The sequence below is a fragment of the Lampris incognitus genome, chromosome 13 (genome assembly GCF_029633865.1).
Source record: "Lampris incognitus isolate fLamInc1 chromosome 13, fLamInc1.hap2, whole genome shotgun sequence".
Lineage (NCBI taxonomy): Eukaryota > Metazoa > Chordata > Actinopteri > Lampriformes > Lampridae > Lampris > Lampris incognitus.
Window position 1 is genome coordinate 28,252,217 of NC_079223.1, and position 19,770 is coordinate 28,271,986.

At 45.3% G+C, this 19,770-nt stretch overlaps 1 protein-coding gene across 1 annotated transcript in view; it reads left to right on the forward strand.

The window, feature by feature from the left end:
• Positions 1 to 5,788: 5,788 nt before the first annotated feature.
• pkdcca (protein kinase domain containing, cytoplasmic a) overlaps positions 5,789 to 19,770 on the forward strand; it is a 42,286-nt gene continuing 28,304 nt past the window's right edge. Inside the window, exon 1 of the mRNA XM_056291427.1 lies at positions 5,789 to 6,556. Coding sequence (XP_056147402.1) covers positions 5,789 to 6,556 — 768 coding nt within the window. The remainder of the gene's footprint in view (positions 6,557 to 19,770) is intronic.

Consider the following 19,770-nt stretch of genomic DNA (forward strand, 5'->3'; position numbering starts at 1 on the left):
TCTCGGCCTTGTTAGAAATACAGTAATTGTAAGGTAAAAGCCAAGCCCTTCTCCACTTTATGTCCTCAATTTTAGACCTCCAGAAAAATTTGTCTCTAGGTACAGTTTTGTTCTTTCTTTGAAAGGTTTGGTGAATATGTTTATTGTTACACTTTCTGTTAGTTCAATTCCATCCAACATCAGCAAAGGTTGTGTTATCTTATTTTCACGATAGTGCAAGTAGTTTTTCACAAGATGAATTCACTCTTTTGGAATAGCACAAGTTCAGGAATTAAATTTTCTGAAGGGAATAGGAAAACTGTGTATGGACATAAAGCATTCATACAACAAGATATTGCCAGATTTATTGAAAATATTATTAATATCTCTTTGGAACCATTTAGGAAAGAATAAGGATTTGTTTCTGATAAGTATGTCACAGTTATTCCAGAGAAAAGTTTTGTGGGGTGAGAAATTGTGGACATAAGACAGCTTACGGCTAGAAGGGCTTGAGGATGGAATTTTTTGACAATTTAACTGGCAATCTGTCTGGCAAATGATTACAAATCAAAAGAAAAGAAAGGCCTCCACTTTTCTGAAGGATTTGGGATGAAATACCAAATATGGAATCGGGATTTTTAAGACACTTGTTTAACCAGTTAACTTTAAAAGTATTAACAGTATCAACAAAATCTAGAACTTCAAGACCTCCTTCTTTTTAAGCTTATGTGATTTATTCTGCCAAATGAAATATAAGAAAGTTTTATTTACTTCTGTGGCTGTAGAATCACTTACAGATGGATACACAAAGTGAGACAGTCCCTCTGCTTTGGAGGCGAGTTCTACCTAAAATAGATAAATCCCTTTGAAGCCAGAAATGTAGGTGTTTTCTAGCTATAAGATGTTTAGTTATATATATATATATATATATATATATTCCCAAATCTTTTACCGGGATATTTCCCATTACAGAATCCTTACAATCATGCAGAGACAAAATTCCACATTTGGACACATTTAGTCGTAGACCTGAGGCATTGGAACATTGGTTAAGAACCACTTCAGTAACTCTAACATGCTAGCTAAACTCCTAGCTAACACACGACTTTACGTCAGGAAAACTAGATTCTGCCCGTGTTCAGAGCAGGAATCTGACTGGTGTGCGTTCGTGCGTGCGTGCGCGCGTGTGTTTACAGATGGTGGAATTGACAAAGAGAAGGGCCAAGCAACTACTGAGATATTGCTCAGTTTCAGCTGTTATTGGCAGCTGTTCTGTATGGAGAAGACCCTGCGTTCTCCATCCTTGTATGGAAGCTGAACATTTGGTTTTGTGCATGCAAATGTTATTGCCATACTAACACATATGACACAAGTCCTAACATCATGCATCTGAATAATTTATGTCCTTTTGTAATGTGTTTATAAAATGTGGACATAAAGAATTCAAAATGTGTGTGTGTGTGTGTGTGTGTGTGTGTGTGTGTGTGTGCGTGCGTGCGTGCGTGCGTGTGTGTGTGTGTGCGTGCGTGTGTTTGTGTGTGTGTGTGCATGTGCGTATGGGGTGAACTGGGTGCCATGTTGTGTCCAGATGTAGCAGCCTTCTGGTGACTGCAAAGACTAAGAAACAACAGTTATTCCTTGAGAGGAGGGAAGGAGAGGGCAACATGTCTCTGGGTTTCTCTCTCTCTGAATGCTGTACAGATCAGGCTCACACACAGAGCCCCTCTGTCTGTAGAAGGGGCCCAGTGCCTGTGAAGCAACACACACACACACACACACACACACACACACACACACACACACACACACACACACACACACAGAATATCACTCTGTGTTTATATATTTCTACCAGTATGTTAAATATCTCACATTTCTGTCTCTCTCTCTGTGTCTCTGTCCTCATAACATTCACTTTACAATGATTAAAACCATGATGTTCATTATTAAACTCCAAACAGTGGGAACAGATAAGGTATTCTCTCTGTCTCTCTCTCTCTCTCTCTTCATTATGTGGTCTACTGCTCTCGACCCTCCTTTGTGGATACTCCACAGTCCACTGCATCCCTCTGGGTCAGGTTCCACCACCCCCCACTCAAATACACACACACACACACACACACACACACACACACACACACACACACACACACACACACACACACACACACCTCCAACCACTCCCCAGCACCTCCTGCCTGCTCCTCCGGATGCGCTCCCAGACCATTTCCCCTCCTCTCCTATCACTCCATCTAATCCTCCCCTCACTGTCCCCAAGCAAGTCCCGCCCACTGCACATCTGTTATGATGATTGACAGCTGGACTTGTCATATCCCATCTGTGGAAATACTATTTGGCCCTGAATATTTTGTGCAGAGAATGAGCATTAAAGTTGGACAGTGAGATAATAAGCAGTCCTCTGTGTTGTTCCGTTCAGCTTGTCCTTGTCCTACTAATAAACTCACCTAATCCCATCTAATCTCATCTAATCTCATATCATCTCATCTCATCTCATCTCATAATCAGCCGCCTCTCCGGGGTCGGGTCGCGGCGGCGGCAAGCTAAGTAGGGCACTCCAAATGTCCCTCTCCCCAGCAACGCCCTCCAGCTCCTCCTGGGGGATCCCAAGGTGTTCCCAGGTCAGATTGGACATGTAGTCCCTCCAGCACGTTCTGGGTCTACCCCAGGGTTTCCCCCCAGTTGGATGTGCCTGGAAAACCTCCAAAGGAAGGCGCCCAGGAGGCATCCTAATCAGATGCCCGAACCACCTCGACTGACTCCTTTCAACTTGAAGGAGCAGCGGCTCTACTCCGAGCTCCCTCCAGATGTCCGAGCTCCTCACCCTATCTTTAAGGCTGAGCCCAGACACCCTACGGAGGAAACTCATTTCAGCCGCTTGTAGCCGCGATCTCACCCTTTCGGCCACTACCCAAAGCTCATGACCATAGGTGAGGGTTGGAATGAAGATTGATGGTAAATTGAGAGCATTTCATAACTTGTGTGTTTAAATAAGATGTGTTTGTTGTGGACATCTTGGGAGCACCATTGGGGTCATGAGTCCGCTCTGCTCAGACCAGCTTCAACGCATATGACCTCTAATGTGAAGCAGCAATCTAAGATGCTCTGGGCTGATGAGAACCTCTAAACAGCACCTGCAGGCGTCTTCATGCAGCATCTCTGAAGCACACTTTGCCTTCCGTCCCGTTCTCTCAGTACAAATGTGCTTCTCACTCCGAAGACCAACCGACTCCCAATGAGTCAGACAAACTGAGTTTAACGTTAAAATGACCAACAAAAGTAGATTTTAAGGATTTTTGAAAACCATTTTCAGGTAATGGATTTAAGTGTTAATTTTTATAATTTGTGAAAATATTATTTGATTGTTCAGGGTGCAAACAGGATTTAGAAACGCCAACCCTTAGCCTTGATTAATTAAAGCAGATTACTAAAACAAACGCAGTCAACTGTCTGAATCCAGTGTAAACCAGAGAACCCGGATTACTGCACCGCCTCGTCCTGCCCCTCTGCCACCCCTCCTCCAACTTCCACTCCCTCTCCCTTGTCCCCCTACTCCACCTTCCTCTTGTCCTCCTCCTTGTCTCCCTCCTCCTCCTACACCCCTTCTCTTCCTTCTCCTGCTCTCCCTCCTCCAACTTCCGCTCCTCCTCCCTCGCCCCCTCCTCCTCCTCCACCTCCTCCTCCACCTTCTCTTCCCCCTCAACCCCCTCCTCCAACTTCCGCTCCTCCTCCTCCAACTTCCATTCCTCCTCCCTCATCCACCTCCTTCACCTCCCTCTTGTCCCCCTCCTCCTCTCCTCTCCACCTTCTGCTCCCTCTCCTCCTCCTCCCCCTCCTCTTCCACCTCCTGCCGGGTGGACTGTCATTCAACCGATACAAGATTAAATGAAAATCTAGTATTTTTAAGGACACTCCTACCGACCATTGTCTCTAAAGGATCTCGTTAAAATGAGAGGATTTAGAGAGGTGACCTCCTTCCCCCCTTGCGCCCTCCTGGGCCGGTGCCAGGTGCTCCGCCCCGCCGACGCGCTCCTCTCAGCACATTCAACCGTCCGGCGTCTCCTCGTGTGGCTGACTTAACTCTGCGCTGTTTGGCTTCGGCTGTTTCTGTAAAGTCAACGGCAGCAAACAAAACCCATTTTCATGTTCAAAGAAGGTTGAATCGGTTCATCTGGATGCACGGCACATTTCACGGAGTCAAAGACGGGTAATAAGAAATACAGAACAAGTTGAAAAGCAGTTTTAAACAAACACACAAAACCATTTCCAGACTATACAACATTAGAGGAGGATCAGAGACAATAAACCAGCGCTGTCTGAGTCCGTAAGACTCATTATAAAGAATTAAGTCAAACATTTATTTTCATCAGATCAACAAAGTTAATGACGCCCTCACACTTTTTATTACCCCCCGGCCTGCCCCCCGCTGTGTTTGTAGGCTTCCCCTTTGATTGTATTTGCTAATTAGTTAACGAGTTGCGAACAGCGTTAGCGGTGATTTGATGGACAGGCCGCCCCCCCCGGCAGAGACCCTGTGTTATACACGCGGCGGCTCAGCATCCCAGCAAGTCCCGATAATGACACGAGGAGCTCTTCTCACCCACACCTTAACAAGGACTGGCCAAATTCATTCATTTCATTATGGGCTCTACATTTGACGTCCATCCATCCATCCATTCATTATCCAAGCCGCTTATCCCATTATCTATCCCATTATCTATCCCATTATTTATCCCATTATTTGCTTATCAGTCGTCCATGTCTGTTTTCACTTCTCCGACTCCGGGGACATAATTACACACCTCCCTGTCCCAGTCAACCACTGGCTGCATCAGCTTAAAGGACAGCGCAGATATTTAAAGATAAACTCTGTGTGTGTGTGTGTGTGTGTGTGTGTGTGTGTGTGTGTGTGTGTGTGTGTGTGTGTGTGTGTGTGTGTGTGTGTGTGTGTGTGTGTGTGTGTGTGTGTGTGTTGGGAGGGGAGGGGAGGGGAGGGGCGGCAGGTCTGAAATAACAGTTGTTTATGGGACTAATGGACTCGGAGACCTCAGCCACGTCCCACTCATTACCTCCATTATTTCCAACGGAACCAATTCTCCACCGTGTCCCGGTCTGTAACGCAGACACACGTGATAAAAACCGTGTTGAATAATCGGATGCTGATGTAAAAAGTGAGCCTCGTGTTGCTGAGTTGTGTCCACTCCGTAGATTAAAACCTGTCTATCCAAGCATCTATAAAAAGGCTGACTACATGTCCATCGTCCCCCGTTTCCTTCGGATCTCCCTCTCTCGGACAGACCTGCTCCTCCTGCAGCCGTCTAGCCGAACTGCAGTCTGGGTAATGTGTTTCAAAACACACCCGACCATACCGCGCCAATACACAAGCCAACGACGCAAAGAACTACAGTCATCACAGCTGCACCGCGACGTAGACTGTCAGTCACCGAGAGAGAGAGCGAGAGAGAGAGAGAGACATACACACACACACGCGCACGCACACACAGAGCGAGAGCGAGAGCGAGAGAGAGAGAGGCGCTCACTGGGGTTTTTTCTTTCTGCAGGACCGTCAGTGAAAAAGGCGTTTTATGGTTTCTGGTTTTATGGAGGATCAAGCATAAAACCCGATGATGAAGACCTGAATCCGTCGGACCGCATCCCAGGTTTTTTTCGTTTTTTTTTTCTCGTTTTTTTTTTGGGGGGGGGGGTCAACTCTCGCTCGTTTTGTTGGACAGTCCGGATCCGGAGGGTTCGAGGTTCGAGGTTCGAGTCGAGCCGCGGACAAAGCTGCTTCATGCCGGGAATCCAACAGATGATGAAGCGCAGGAAAACGGTGGTGGCGGTGGGACTGGGCCTGTCCTTCCTCCTCGGTACCGTCATGAATTTGTTTTACATCCCGGGTTTCGACCACCACCATCAGGCCCGGGACCACGGGGTCCGGTTCCACCAGGAGAGGCAGCAGCAGACAGCCCGAGACTCGCGGTTGCATGTCGGGGAGCCGGTGGGAACAGAGTCTGTGTTCGCGCAGGGCGGCCGGTCCGACACCTCAGAGACACAGCGAGACCTGCAGCTGCAGATTCGGCAGCGGTTCGACGAGGTGGTACGGTACCGACGACACGGAGGCAGCCCGGCGGACCCGGTTCCACCTTTGGAGAGGCGAAGGCTGATGGATCTGGAGCCGGGAGAGCGGAGCTGGAATAACCCGGCCCCCGGTTCGGATGGCACCAAAGACCGACCCCAGATTCCTTCGTCCGGATCTCTGCAGGATTTCACCGCGGCTCTGCGGGACTCCAACCGGACTCGAGTGCCGCTCGGCTGCAGCAGTTTAGACAACGTGACGGAGGTTCGGTACCTGGGCTCCGGCTACACCAAGGCGGTGTACCGGGCGGCACTGAACCGGAGCTTCTCCGTGGCGCTCAAGTCGGTAGACTTCGGAGGACACGACATGGAGAGCTGTGTGAGGCAGTACGGCTCGGTGGGAGACTGCTACCGGTTGGCCTCCTTCAAACTGCTGAAGGAGATGAGTCTGATGGAGCGGCTGCAGCACCCCAACGTGCTCACTGTGAGTGGCATCACGTCTGCATGTTACTGATCAGGGAAAGGAGCCGAGAGGCCTTTATTCGGTACCTCAATCCAACTTTATCGTCACTGTTTAAAGTAGAAACTCGGTCAACCAAATAGTGAATTCTGCCAATTAAACTCTTATAAACCAAGACCTGTTCATCCTGTACACGTGTTCCCTAATCCAGCCTTTATTAGCGCTGATTAACCTCCGTCAGCTCCAACGTCTCTACGGTTCCTCTCTGATGTTCTCCTTCAGACCAGGTCCTTCATATTCCACAACGGCTACTGCTGAATATGTTATAATAATATATCATTATTATAACATATGTTTACATTATAGTTATTAATAATCTATTATTATAATATGATTATTACAATTAAATTATTATTGCATTTAATAACAATATAACAGTGTGTTATTATTATTATTGTAATAATTATATATTATTATGATATATGGTAATAATATATTATTATTATTATATATTATTTACATGGTGCCTGCGACTGCAGCGCTTCATGTAGCTCTGGTCATGTTTGTGTTGAACAGTGAGATAGAGAAACGCTGTGGCTGTTTTCCTTAACGACCCATTAAGCAGAGGTGTGAAGAGCGTATTGACAGCAGTTTACTCACAACTTGTTTTACTTAATTAACAACCATAACACCGCATTCACATTCAGTAAATTTGATTAACCTGAGAGGAACTAACAGCATGTAGGCAAGTGTGTGTGTGTGCGCGCGCTTATGTTTGTGTGTATGTGTGTATCTGTGTGTATATATGTGTGAGTGCATATGTATGTGCGTGTGTGTGTGTGTTTGTCTATGTGTGTGCCTGTGTGTATGTGTGTGTGTGCATGTGTCTGTGTCTGTGTGTATGTGTGTGTCTGTGTGTGCGTGCATGCGTATGTTTGTGTGTGTGCGTGTGTGTGTGTGTGTGTGTGCATACTGATTAACTTGCTTCATCGTTGGAGATGTGTTGATTCTTACAACCGTCCGGATCAGGGCTCAGCAGCTCCTCTGGGGTTTGAAAGATCAGAGGTCATACGGGGACGATGCTTCTTGGTAAATGAATTACTTGCAGAATATTGAATCTGCCTGCACAGGGTCATCAGGCGACCCAGAAACAGTCTGACGTCTTCCAGACAGCTCCTCTTTGCTGTGTATTTATTCCATCAGAGATGCCGTGTAGAGCGGTGGTGTATGTACAGTGTAGAGCGGTGGTGTATGTGCAGTGTAGAGCAGTGGTGTATGTACAGTGTGGAGCGGTGGTGTATGTACAGTGTAGAGCGGTGGTGTGTGTACAGTGTAGAGCGGTGGTGTGTGTACAGTGTAGAGCGGTGGTGTGTGTACAGTGAAGAGGAGGAGAGCTCACGCAGTAAATGAAACAAAATAAGAACCATGTTGGAGTTGAAAGTATTGCTCTCTGTGACAGCAAGGCTGCAGCGCCCTTTGTCACAACACAGAGGACTTAAATGAAATTAAAGTAAATGAAGTTCGGTTCAGGTGATAGAGAGCTGACAGCAGACCCAATCTGAATATCTTAATTTACGAAATAAGCCAATAATACTTTCATATGCTGGTAAAACAGCAAGGATTTATGTATGTCTTTCCTCACTTTGACCATTTTACAGTGTGGCCATTAGAGAAGGCTCTTATCCAGAGAGGCTTCAGAATAAAACCAACGTGATAAATGGAAAAGATGAGTTGATCCTCAGATGTACAATTAATTAAATGGACAAATTCAATTTCCAGTAAACTGTAAATTTTGAATGCAGACGTGAAAATATTTCATAATTTGCATGATATATTTTATTCAGCCCTTACTAGGATGTAGATGTGATTGCTAGCTTGGCAGATAGCTAAACAGGTTCCTTGATAAAATCCAGGAGACAGCAGGTAAGTTTAAGATGTTTACTGTCAGAAGCACTGTGAAAAAACATATGTTCTTTAGAGTTCGGCAGAGAAAAAGGGAAGGAGAAGAGGAAAGACAACAGCTTTTCTTCAAGACTTCTTCAGTGCAAAGGAAACTACGGCAAGTCTACATGGACAAACAGTGCAGCACACTCAACATTCAGGCATCTCTCTTAAAGGAGCAGCACATATTTAATATTTAGCTAGTTTAACTGAATGCTCAATTAATCAACATGTTCACCAAAAAAAGAAAAAATAACTTGCAAAAAAATATTTGCATGCTTCATTGATTTTAAGAAAGCATTTGATTCTATCTGGCACGATGGCTTAAAATCATCCAAAGTAGAGTAGGGGGTAAAGTGTGTGACATAATCAAATCTACATATTTGGAAAATAAGTGCGGAGTAAAACTTGGCGACCAAAGAACAGAATACTTCACTCAAGGGCAAGGGGTGAGACAGGGCTGCAGTTTGAGTCCAACCCTGTTCAATATCTACATCAATGAGTTAGCGGCGTTACTGGAACAATCTGCAGCTCCTGGCCTCACCCTAAACAACACAGAAGTTAAATTCTTGCTCTCTGCAGATGACCTGGTGCTGCTGTCATCCACAGAACAGGGTCTACAGCAGCATCTGGATCTGCTAGAGAAATACTGTCAGAACTGGGCCCTGGCAGTAAACAAAAGACAAAGATTATGATCTTGGCAGAATAAAACGTTTGCTTGTTTGCTGTGTTTGAAATAATAATATTTGCTTGTTTACTATATTTGAAATAAAGACCTACCTACCTATCTTCGAAAAGAAGCCCAGGTGTCAGGAAAGTAGACACCTATTTACTCTAGGTAACACCGCCCTAAAGCACATGTTTAATTATGATTACCTGGGACTGAAAATCAGTGCCTCGGGAAGCTTTGGTCTGGCAGTGAATGCACTTAAAGAGAAAGCCCGAAGAGCTTTCTATGCAATAAAAAGAAAATTCTATAAAACAGACATCCCAATTAAAATCTGGTCCAAAATATGTGACAGTGTCATCCTGCCCATTGCAGTATATGGAAATGAAGTATGGGGACCACTCAGTAAGACTGCACTAGATGGGACAAACATTCAGTAGAAGCCCTGCATGCAGAATTCTGTTGAAATTTGCTAAACGTACAAAGAAAAACACCGACAAATGCTTGCAGGGCAGAATTAGGCCTTTTACCATTGATAATAAATAGCCAAAAAGATCACTTAAATTCTGGATGCGCCTTAAATCAAGTCCCGATGACTCATTGCAATTTAAAGCATTTCAAACCCAAGATCTAAGAAAGAGTCCCCTCAGTCAGCTGGTTCTGAAACTAACTAACCCCGTAACCACTAACACAGATGAGTTTCAGACTAGCACTGCTAACCCACCACAGATTAGAGTACACCAAATAATCAAAGAATGCAAAAACTCACATTTGGAACATTTGGACATAGAAACCAAATTACAACACAAATTAGAGGAGAATACAAATTGGCTGACTATCTCTCCACTGTCAGGGATAGTAAGCAGAGACAGACCCTTAGCAAGTACAGGCTCAGTGACCACAGTCTAGCCATTGAAAAGGGCAGACACAAAACATCTTGGCTACCAAAAGAGCAAAGAATATGTGGTCACTGTATGGCAGGTGAGGTCGAGAAAGAGATGCACTTCCTCCTAAATTATGAGAAATGCCAGCACATAAGAAAAGAAAATACCAGGAGAAATTTGAAAATCAGATTCCAAATTTTCTACTCCTGGATGAGAAAGAACAATGACCACTTATTTTAGGAGAGGGCCAAAGTGCACACCTTGCGGCACAATATGTGTCAGAATCAGTCAATCAATCAATCAAGTTGCATTTTTTATAGCGCCATAGCCTAAGGGTCAGTGAGGGACCAAAACACTCTCAATTACTGTCAGTTGCTTTTCAATTGCTGTTCTATATTTCTGCCAGTTCTATCTATTCCCTTTTCATTTGTTTTATTTTTGTTTGTTTGTTTGATTGTTTGTTACTTTGTTGACCTGTTTTGCTGTCACTTGCTTTGGCGACATTGTAATTAATGCAGTCATGTCAATAAAGCATCACTGAATTGATAATTGAACTGACAATAGAAAATCAGGTTAACAGGAGAGAAAGTAGGGATTTATTCTGCTGACGGGAATATCACTGAGCTCTCTCTCTCTCTCTCTCTCTCTCTCTCTCTCTCTCTCTCTCTCTCTCTCTCTCTCTCTCTCTCTCTCTCTCTCTCTCTCTCTCTCTCTCTCTCTCTCTGCACTGCATGCTGGGAGGTTGGGTGAGTGAGGGTGATGGATGTGATTGTCGTGGAGTTTGAGTTATTTGCTGTCCTTTTTTCTGATTTTCCCCTGTATTTTTAATCTGGCCTATAGAGATGATCAGGTAATTTTTCTTAATGTATTATTACCGTGTGTTCAGTGTTTTTGTCAGCTGGTTTCAGGAGGAATGGCGTCTTCCGAGTCACCGCCTCCGTCCATCTGTGCTGGGATTCGGATAGTCCCGCCGGAGCCCAGTGTGACGGTGGAAGAGGTTTTGTTGGTCGTAGGAGAGTAAATTGGACATGGCAATCTACTGTTTGTTTCCAGGATGAACAAGGCTGTGGTGATATTTCTGTTAGTGGGCCAGTGTTTTCAAAAGTGTCAGTCTCTGATGTAAAGATCTGAAGCTGAAACATGTTCAGTCACTCAGGAGACAGGTATTTATGTTTTTGGACTCTCCGACACAGAGTTTGGAGGGTTCCTTTAGAGTTAAACACGGCAATGGCTCGTACATGGTGTATGCTAGAACGTGTGGCGATGTCGGCCATAAGCGGCTCACATGTTCGAATAGACGGCAAGCGAACGCGAACACGGCGGATTGGAATATCCTGCCCCTGATAATGTCTCTGTAAATAATGAAGCAATTAAGACACATAATTCACAATTCTCGACCTGTGTCATGATTTTACTCTTGCAGTTATTGTTTTTTCACATTCTACATCCCTGGTTGAATGAGTGAACCTCTTTGTATGTTACTAAGTTTGTAAATAAAGCTTATAAAGAAGACAGGGGCGGGGAAAGGAGAACAGTCAGTCGGAGAAACAGTCCGCTCCACCAGTTGTAGATGAGGAAATAGGCTCTCAGCCTATGGCCTCGTAGCCAGGGGCAGAGCTTGCAGTAACACATGCAGTTGAACAGATGGCTGCATCCAGCAGCTCGGTAGGGACTGAGGATGAGGGACAGCGTATGAAGGGCGGAGGTAGGCCTGCTAAAGGGAATACTGAGAGTGTAGAGATTCCCAGTAGCCAGGTAACAGGTGAGGCTGAGGATATGGATTACGATTCGGATTTGACTGTGTCAGTTGGTGAAATATCATACTGCAGCACGGATCTTTATTCTCCGAAGGACATATGGTTTTTGGATGAAATTTTTCGGAAATCAGTAAAAGTGAAAGATTATTTCAATAACACAAGTTCATCAGGTCTGGTTATCATCTGCAGAAGCTGGTTGGTTTTGAGCTGCTTGGTGAGATAAAACGTTTTTGCCTTAAGAATCATGTCACAGCCTTGAGAAAGGCAGCAAAGGGGAAAACTGTAAGAAGGACAAAAGTTTTAAAATAAATAATGATCATGCATCACAGTGTGCTTTATTTTTTTTTCTGGTTCATGTGAGTCTGTTTCTGACTATCTTTTTCCCGTTCTACCCATCTTATGCAGGGGCTCAGGGTTAGATCTCTTAACATTAATGGTGGGAGGGACAGACGTAAGAGAGCTTTAGTAGCTGAAGCAGAAAACGATAGATGTGGGTTTTTCTGCAGGAAAGTCATAGTGATCAAACTAATGAGATAGACTGGGGGGGGTCAAATGCACTCAGCCATGGCACCGACTTTAGTGGGGGGGGGGCTAGCAGTGTTGCTAACTAAAAGATCCAATCCAAGGATTTTATCATCTGTGGAGTTAGTCAAGGGGAGGTTTCTGACTGTAAAAGTAGAAATTGAAGGGTGCCTTTTCTGTTTGGTCGACGTATACGCTGCAATTCAGGGTGACTGACAGATTTACTTTTCTCAGTGTTTTGAGTGAAGAGCTTCAGAAGTATGGTCAGGAGCAGCTGATCATAGGTGGGGATTGGAACTGCACCATTGATTTCACCATGGACAGGACAAGTGAGGAACCACACGTTCAGTCATCTGGTAGCTTAGGCAGAATAGTTACTCAATTAGATTTGCTAGATACATGGAGGTTGAACCACCAAACTGCTAGACAGTACATGTGGGTCAGGGTGAGCAATCAGAATGCCTTATAATAATAATAACAGGGTGAGTGCAGCCAGGCTAGATAGGTTCTACATTTCAGTCACTTGCATCCAGTCTAGTTAGTATCTCCATTACTCCAGTTGGCTTCATTGATCACCATCTCATCACTGGATTTGATCATTTCTCCTGGGCAAAAAGTTAGGTCATATTGGCATTTCAGTATGTTGCTGCAGGATAGCGTTTTCCGTCAGAGCTTTGAACAGTTTTGGGTCTATTGGGTTTGCTTGGGCAGTGGTAGGAAGTGGGCAAGGCACAGATTCACATCTTCTGTCAGCAGTGTGCATCTCACTCCACTGCTGGTAATCCAGACTCTGCTACTGATGGTCTGTTGAAAGAAAAAAGACTGGAGCTCAGGACTTTCATGCAGGAGAGAGTGAAAGGAGCCCCCATTATGTCTCATTTCCTCAACATCAGAAGACATGGATGTGCCAAGCTCTTTCTTCTTCAGTTTGGAGAAGACTGTTGCCAGGAGCAAGCTGATGACATCCCTAAAACTTGCTAGTGGCAGGGCGAAAACTGGTCCAAAGGAAATGAAGAGTCATGCTGTAGCTTTTTGCTGTTCTCTCTTTGGGGCAGTGGGGTGTGATCAGGACAGTGCTGCAGAGCTGCTGGAGGGGCTTCCTCAGCTCAGTCCTGAGGAAAAGGCAGACCTGGACAGAGAACACAACTTGAAGGAGCTGACTGTAGCTGTTGATCAGATGGCTTCAGGGCAGGCTCCAGGAATAGATGGTCTTACCACTGACTTTTATACGCGTTTCTGGTGTTCTGTTGGACCTGACCTGCATGAAGTACTCTGGGAGTGCTTCCATGCAGGGATGATGCCTGTTTCTTCTATGAGGGCAGTTCTCTCCCTGCTCCCTAAAAAGAGAGATTTAGCTTTGCTCAAAAACTGGAGGTGGGTGGCCCTTTTATGCTCGGACTATAAAGTGCTTTCCAGAGCACTGTCAAACAAACTAAGAGACTACCTGGATCTACTTGTTCATATGGTCCAAACACACTGTGTACAGGGCAGAGCAATAAAGAACAATCTTTTTCTTTTTCGAGATGTGATTGACCTATGTAAACTTTATGATCTTGAGATTGATATTCTCTCCTTAGATAAAAAACAAACAAAAAAAAACACTTGACAGGATGGACCATGGGTAGGGTTGTTGTACTGTGGTTTTGAGTGTTTGGTGAAGGTTAAGGGAGGGTTGAGCTGGCCAATCACTGTGCAGAGTGGGATAAGGCAGGGTTGTCCCATCTCAGGGCAGCTTTACAGTCTGACTAGACATGCATGTTAGGGTTAATACTCCTGCCTGTGCCCCTGACCAAGGTAATGGAAAGAAGATCTGGAGTTGGTTCCCAGGTGCTGCAACTGCCCACTGCTTCTATACAATAGGATGGGGTAAATGCAGAAAACACATTTCATTGTACCTACAATGACAAATTAAAGTGACTTTCTTCTTTCTTTCTTCTTTTTTGAACCTCTGCTGTGCAGGCTGAGAAGCTGTCTCAGTCGACTTTCATTGTCAGGCACACAACCTATCTGATAGCTTCTGCCTACGTGGATGATTGAAACGTGTTTGTCAGGGATCAGGGGGACCTGGAGGCACAACAGGACAGTCTGGGCTTGTATCAGAAGGTTTCATCAGCAAAAGTGAACTGGGCGAAGCATGAGGTCTTACAGGTAGGACAGTAGAGAGAGAGCTCAGCACCCAGTCTGCCTGCAGGTCTACAGTGGGGGGAGAAGAGGGATGAAGGTGTTGGGGGTATTTTTCGACACAGAGGATTATGAGACGTTGTGGTGGAGAAAGTGTGTGCCAAGTTGTCTAAATGAAAATGGTTGCTACCCCAGCTGTCCTATAGGGTCAAGGTTTGTTGCCAATAACTTGGTTGCCTTGACGCTGTGGCACAGACTGATTGTTCTACCTTCACCAAGAGGCCTGATTGACGATGTTCAATGGGCCATAGTGGACTTTTTCTGGTCAGAGCAGCACTGAATATGAGCCCCTGCCTTATACTTGCCAGTGGAAGAAAGAGGACAGGGTCTTGTGGACATTACCTCTCGGGTGATGGCCTTTAGGCTGAAGTCTGCACACACACTGCTTTACCATTGAGGTTTGTGGTGGCTAGACACAACCAAGCTCATCCTGCGGACAGCTGGTCATCTGGGATACAGTAAGAAATTGTTTCTGCTGAGGCTGGAGGAGGCAAATCGGACAGGCCTTTTGCCTTTCTATGCCTCTTTCTGGATGTATGGGAGATCCTGAAGGCCACTAGGGAACCTGCTGCTATGGCTAGTCTGTGGCTGTTTGAGGAGCCACTGTTTTGCAACACCTTTTTCAGGCCTGGACACTGTCCTCAGTCAGCATAAGATCTTCTTTGAAGGAGGCTGGATGTGTGATTCTGGGACTGCTGACACCCACCGGGACCCTGCAACAACGCATCAACATCAGACCTAGGTTGTTGAATCATATTATTGGGGAGGTGTGTCCATCGTTTTCAGAGTACCTGAGCAAATTTATGATGGAGAACTGTGAGCTAGCTGGCCAGTGGGAGGAGGGTGTGTAATATAGCTTTCCACAGTTGACTGTCTCTCCTAATATGGGGGAGTGGCAAGAGGTGGAGGGCAGACTCCTTTCTTTCATGACCCCATGGCTGGATAAGTTTGAGGACCAGGGGAAAAAGGCAGCTTACATCCTGTGTGTGAAGGTGAGGCACTTTCACTCTCTGCAGGCCATGAAAGCGTCAAGGTGGACTGAGTTTTTTGGCCCAGGCTTTTCCCCAAAAGGCTGCTGGTGGTCCCTGTACATGCTACCAGTTGAAAAATGGTCAGCTGGCCTTCAGTGGAGAATTGTGCGTGGAGCGATAGCCACAAACAGACACAGAGCGCACCTGGATCCTGATCACAGGGAGGCATGTCTTTTTTTGTTCACGGTGGGACACTCTTGACACATTTATTTGTCCAGTGTCCTAGGTTGGTGGGTGTGTTTGAGTTGTTAAGGGGTTGGTTTTTGGGCTTGGGGGAGGCTTTTTCTTTTCAGTTGTTTGTCTATGGTCACAAATACCTAGCCAGAGAGAAAGGTACACACACACTTATAAACTCTATATCAGCTACTGCCAAATTAGTGCTATGGCTGAGCCGTAAGAACCGAGCCAGGGCAGTGCGCTGTGTGGACCCAGTGCAGGTTCTTACACCACTGCTGGAAGCTCAGCTCCAGGTGCCTACTACAAAAAGGAAGACAATCTGGAGGCTTTCAGCCTTAAATGGAGAGTAGGGGGAGTATTGTGCTCAGTGGGAGATGAAGACCTGGTCTTCTCTTTTTGATCGGTGTAACGAGGGAAGATCCTGGCTGTATTGTTGGCTTATTTTTTCACTTTCACTGTTGTACTTGATGTCCTTTTGTCACAGTTGTAGTGCTTAATAAAGAGTTTTGTATGATCAAAATTTCTCTCTCTCACACGCGCGCGCTCTCTCCCTCTCCCTCTCTGTCTGAGTGCATGCTGGGAGTTTGGTTGTGGAGAGTTTGGTGAGTTTGGCTGACAGTCTGTGACTTTTTCTCCACCCCCCCCCCAACTGTATTTATTGTATGATTGTTTTGTAGTTGTGGTTGTTCTTATTGTAGTTTGGTTTGTTTTTGGTGGTTGTTTTTGGCAGATGGTGAATGGTGCTCTTCGTGGGCATGGCGTCCTTTGAGATGCTGTCCCTGTTTTTGAGGTATGGGGTAAGGGTCGTACCACGGCCCAGTACCATGGGGAAGCAAATGTTGTTGGTGGTAGGAAAACAGGTAGGGCACGGAAACGTCTCGTACGCATCATACATGAATAAAGTGGTTGTTGTATGTATGATGGAGCAGGGGTTTGTCAACCGGCTGATAGAAAACGGTTTGCTTGTAAACGATGACTTTACACTAGTTTCCCCACTGGCGATGCCATTCATCCGGATCACCATGTCCGGAGTACCTCCTTTTATTTCCTCAAGAACTGAAGTGCTTTGGGAGGTTTACGAGTGGATTCCAGATGGTGATTCTGGGCTGTAAAGAAACCAAATTGAAGCATGTTCAGTCTCTGCGGAGACAAGTGTTCATGTATTTAGACACTCCAACTCAAACACTGGATGTCTGTTTCTGTGTTAAGCATGAGGAGGGATTTTAAATGGTATATGCTATGACGTGTTTTGAGTGTGGAGACGTGGCTCACAAGCGGATTGCTTGTCTACATAAACAGCATGCAGCATGCTCCACTGTGGCCGATGTGGTTGACAGCAGTGAGGGGAGCAGAGGACAACTGGCCACTGAGGCCGATGTGGTTGACAGTGGCGGGCATTGGGCCGCTGCAGCCAATGTGGCAAACAGCAGGGAGAGGAGCAGCGGGAAACAAGCCAATGTGTCTGACAATGGCGGGCAACAGGCCGCTGTGGCAGATATGGATGACAATGCCGGGCAACAGGCAGATGTGGCTGACAGTGGGGAGGGGAGCAGCAGGCAACAGGCCGCTGTGGCCGCTGTGGCTGACAATGGGGGGCAACAAGCCGCTGCAGGGAGGGGAGCAGCGGGCAATAGGCTGCTGCGGCCAAATTGGCTGACAGTGGGGAGGGAAGCAGCGGTTGGCAGATGCTGCCCAAGGCTGCTCTCCCTGTATGGAGTGAGTCTGGTGGCTCTGTGGTCGGAGCCGCCGGTGTGTGCAGCTCTGTGTCTAATGATAATTTAGCAAGGGAGGTGGAGTCTGAACCTGTGGTCAAGACAATGCAGAGGGAGGACGACATGGGGAGGTTGGAACGTTTTGCAGTACAGGAGGCTGAGATGCTGCAGGTCAGGCTGGACAGGGAGGCAGAGGAGCAGGTGATGAAGCCTCCTGGTTGCCATGATAATGTGACTGACATAGAGTGGAGCGGACAGTATTTCTCAGAATGTTACAATGTTACAATATCACAATTTCATTTAGCAGACAGTTTCATCCAAAGTGATGTACATCTGAGAGTTAATACAACACAAACAAGGATCTAGTCAGGAGACGACAACGCAAGTAAGTGCCAAAAAACTAGGTTCAAGTCCGATAGGACACAGGTGTCAATAAGCAGTGCACAAAGGCAATGCATAGGGTGCATAGCAGCGTTTTTTTTTATACCATCAGGTGTGGAGGTATTCAAGAAAGAGCTGGGTCGACTCAGCAGATCGAATGGAGTTTGGTAACTCGTTCCACCACTGGGGAACTACAGAAGAGAAGAGTCTAGTTAGTGACTTAGGGTCCCATTGTGGCAGAAGTGCCAGGCGCCTTTCACTGGCAGAGCGTAGTGAGCAGGACTGAGTGTAGACCTGAGTGAGGGAGTTCAGGTAGGCGGTAGCCGTTTTAGTTGCTGTTTTGTAAGTGAGCATTAAGGTTTTGAATTTGATGAGGGCAGCAACTGGGAGTCAGTGGAGGGATATGAACAGTGGGGTGACATGCTGTTTTGGGTTGGTTGAAAGACCAGATGTGCTGCCACGTTCTGGATCATGTAACGTATGAATGTAAACTGTATTCATTAGAAGAGATTAACGGATTTCTGGATGGCACCTTTGGTAAATCAGTTAATTTCAAAGATTTCATGATGTTGAGAAAATTATTCAGTCAGTTACTACATTTCAAAAAGTTGTTGGGTTAGATTTACTGGCTAGCAAAGCAAGTTATCATCTCAAGAAGCATGTCAGTGGTCTAAGGAGAGGTGTAAAAGTGCCTAAGGCTGAAATGGTAAAGGAAATGAAACTCGTTTTAAATGTACCATGATCATACAACAGTGAGTGTTTCATCTCTGCTGTCTTTTTCTGTCTGGCTTCTTACTGGTCTGTCTCTTCTCATATGCAAGGTTTAAGGGTGGCTTCATTAAATATGTATGGGGCACAGACACACAGAAAAGAGCTTTAATAACAGAAGTAACCTAGCAGAAAAGACTAGATGTAGTTTTTCTACAAGAAACACAGTGACAGCACAGATGAAATAGATTGGGGCTTATGGTGGGCAGGGTAGTATGTCCTTAGCCATAGGACAAATTTTAGTGCAGGAGTTGCTATTTTATTTTCTTCTACTTTAAATGCAAACATTTTATCCAGCACAGACATTGTGAAGGGCAGAGTCCTTATGGTGAAAGCTGAAATAGAGGAGTTTAGCTTTAGTTTCATTAATGTTTATGCACCAAACCAAGGCTCTGGGCATGAAGGGCTTTTTAAAATATTGAAAGAAAAACTAAGTAGTTTTGATCCGGGGGGGGGTGCATTGTATTGGGTGGAGACTGGAATTGTTGCACTGACTTTACTTTAGATAGGACTGGAGAGGAGCCGCACCTTCAATCATCCTCCATCTTGTCCCATGTCTTAAAGAAAACGGCTTTGGTTGATATGTGGAGGATGAAACACCCTTCAGTACACTTGGGTCAAAATATCATATGGCAGAGTTAGTGCAGCTAGATTAGACAGGTTTTATGTATCTGGTTCTTTTGCAGCTTGACTTGTTAAACGTCAGATCCATCCTGTCGCTTTTACAGACCATCATTTAGTTTTAATGGAGCTGATTTTATCTCCCACTGGAAAACCAAATTATTTTGACATTTTAACATTAAATTATTACATAATCTTAATATTTATGAAAATTAGAAAATTTTTGGGATTATTGGAAGTCTAAGAAAGACAATTTTCTTTCTCTTACTCAGTGGTGGGTGATAGAAAAGGCCCAAATTAGGGTGTTTTGCCAGCAATACACATACAATTCCACAAATAACATTAAGTGAGCTGTACAGGAGTTAGAAGAAGACATAAGAGATCTGGAAGATGTTTCTGTCTCACAAACTGATCAGCAGAATAATGATCTGTTACACTGTAAAAGACAGCAGCTGAACTCCTTCCTACAAGAGAGAGCTAAGTGAGCTTTTGTCTGAGCATGCTTCACCAGAGTCCAGGACATGGAAACACCAACCACTTTCTTCTTTAATTTAGAAAAGTCAGTGGTTAAAAAAAAATGGTGTGTCTTCATTTAA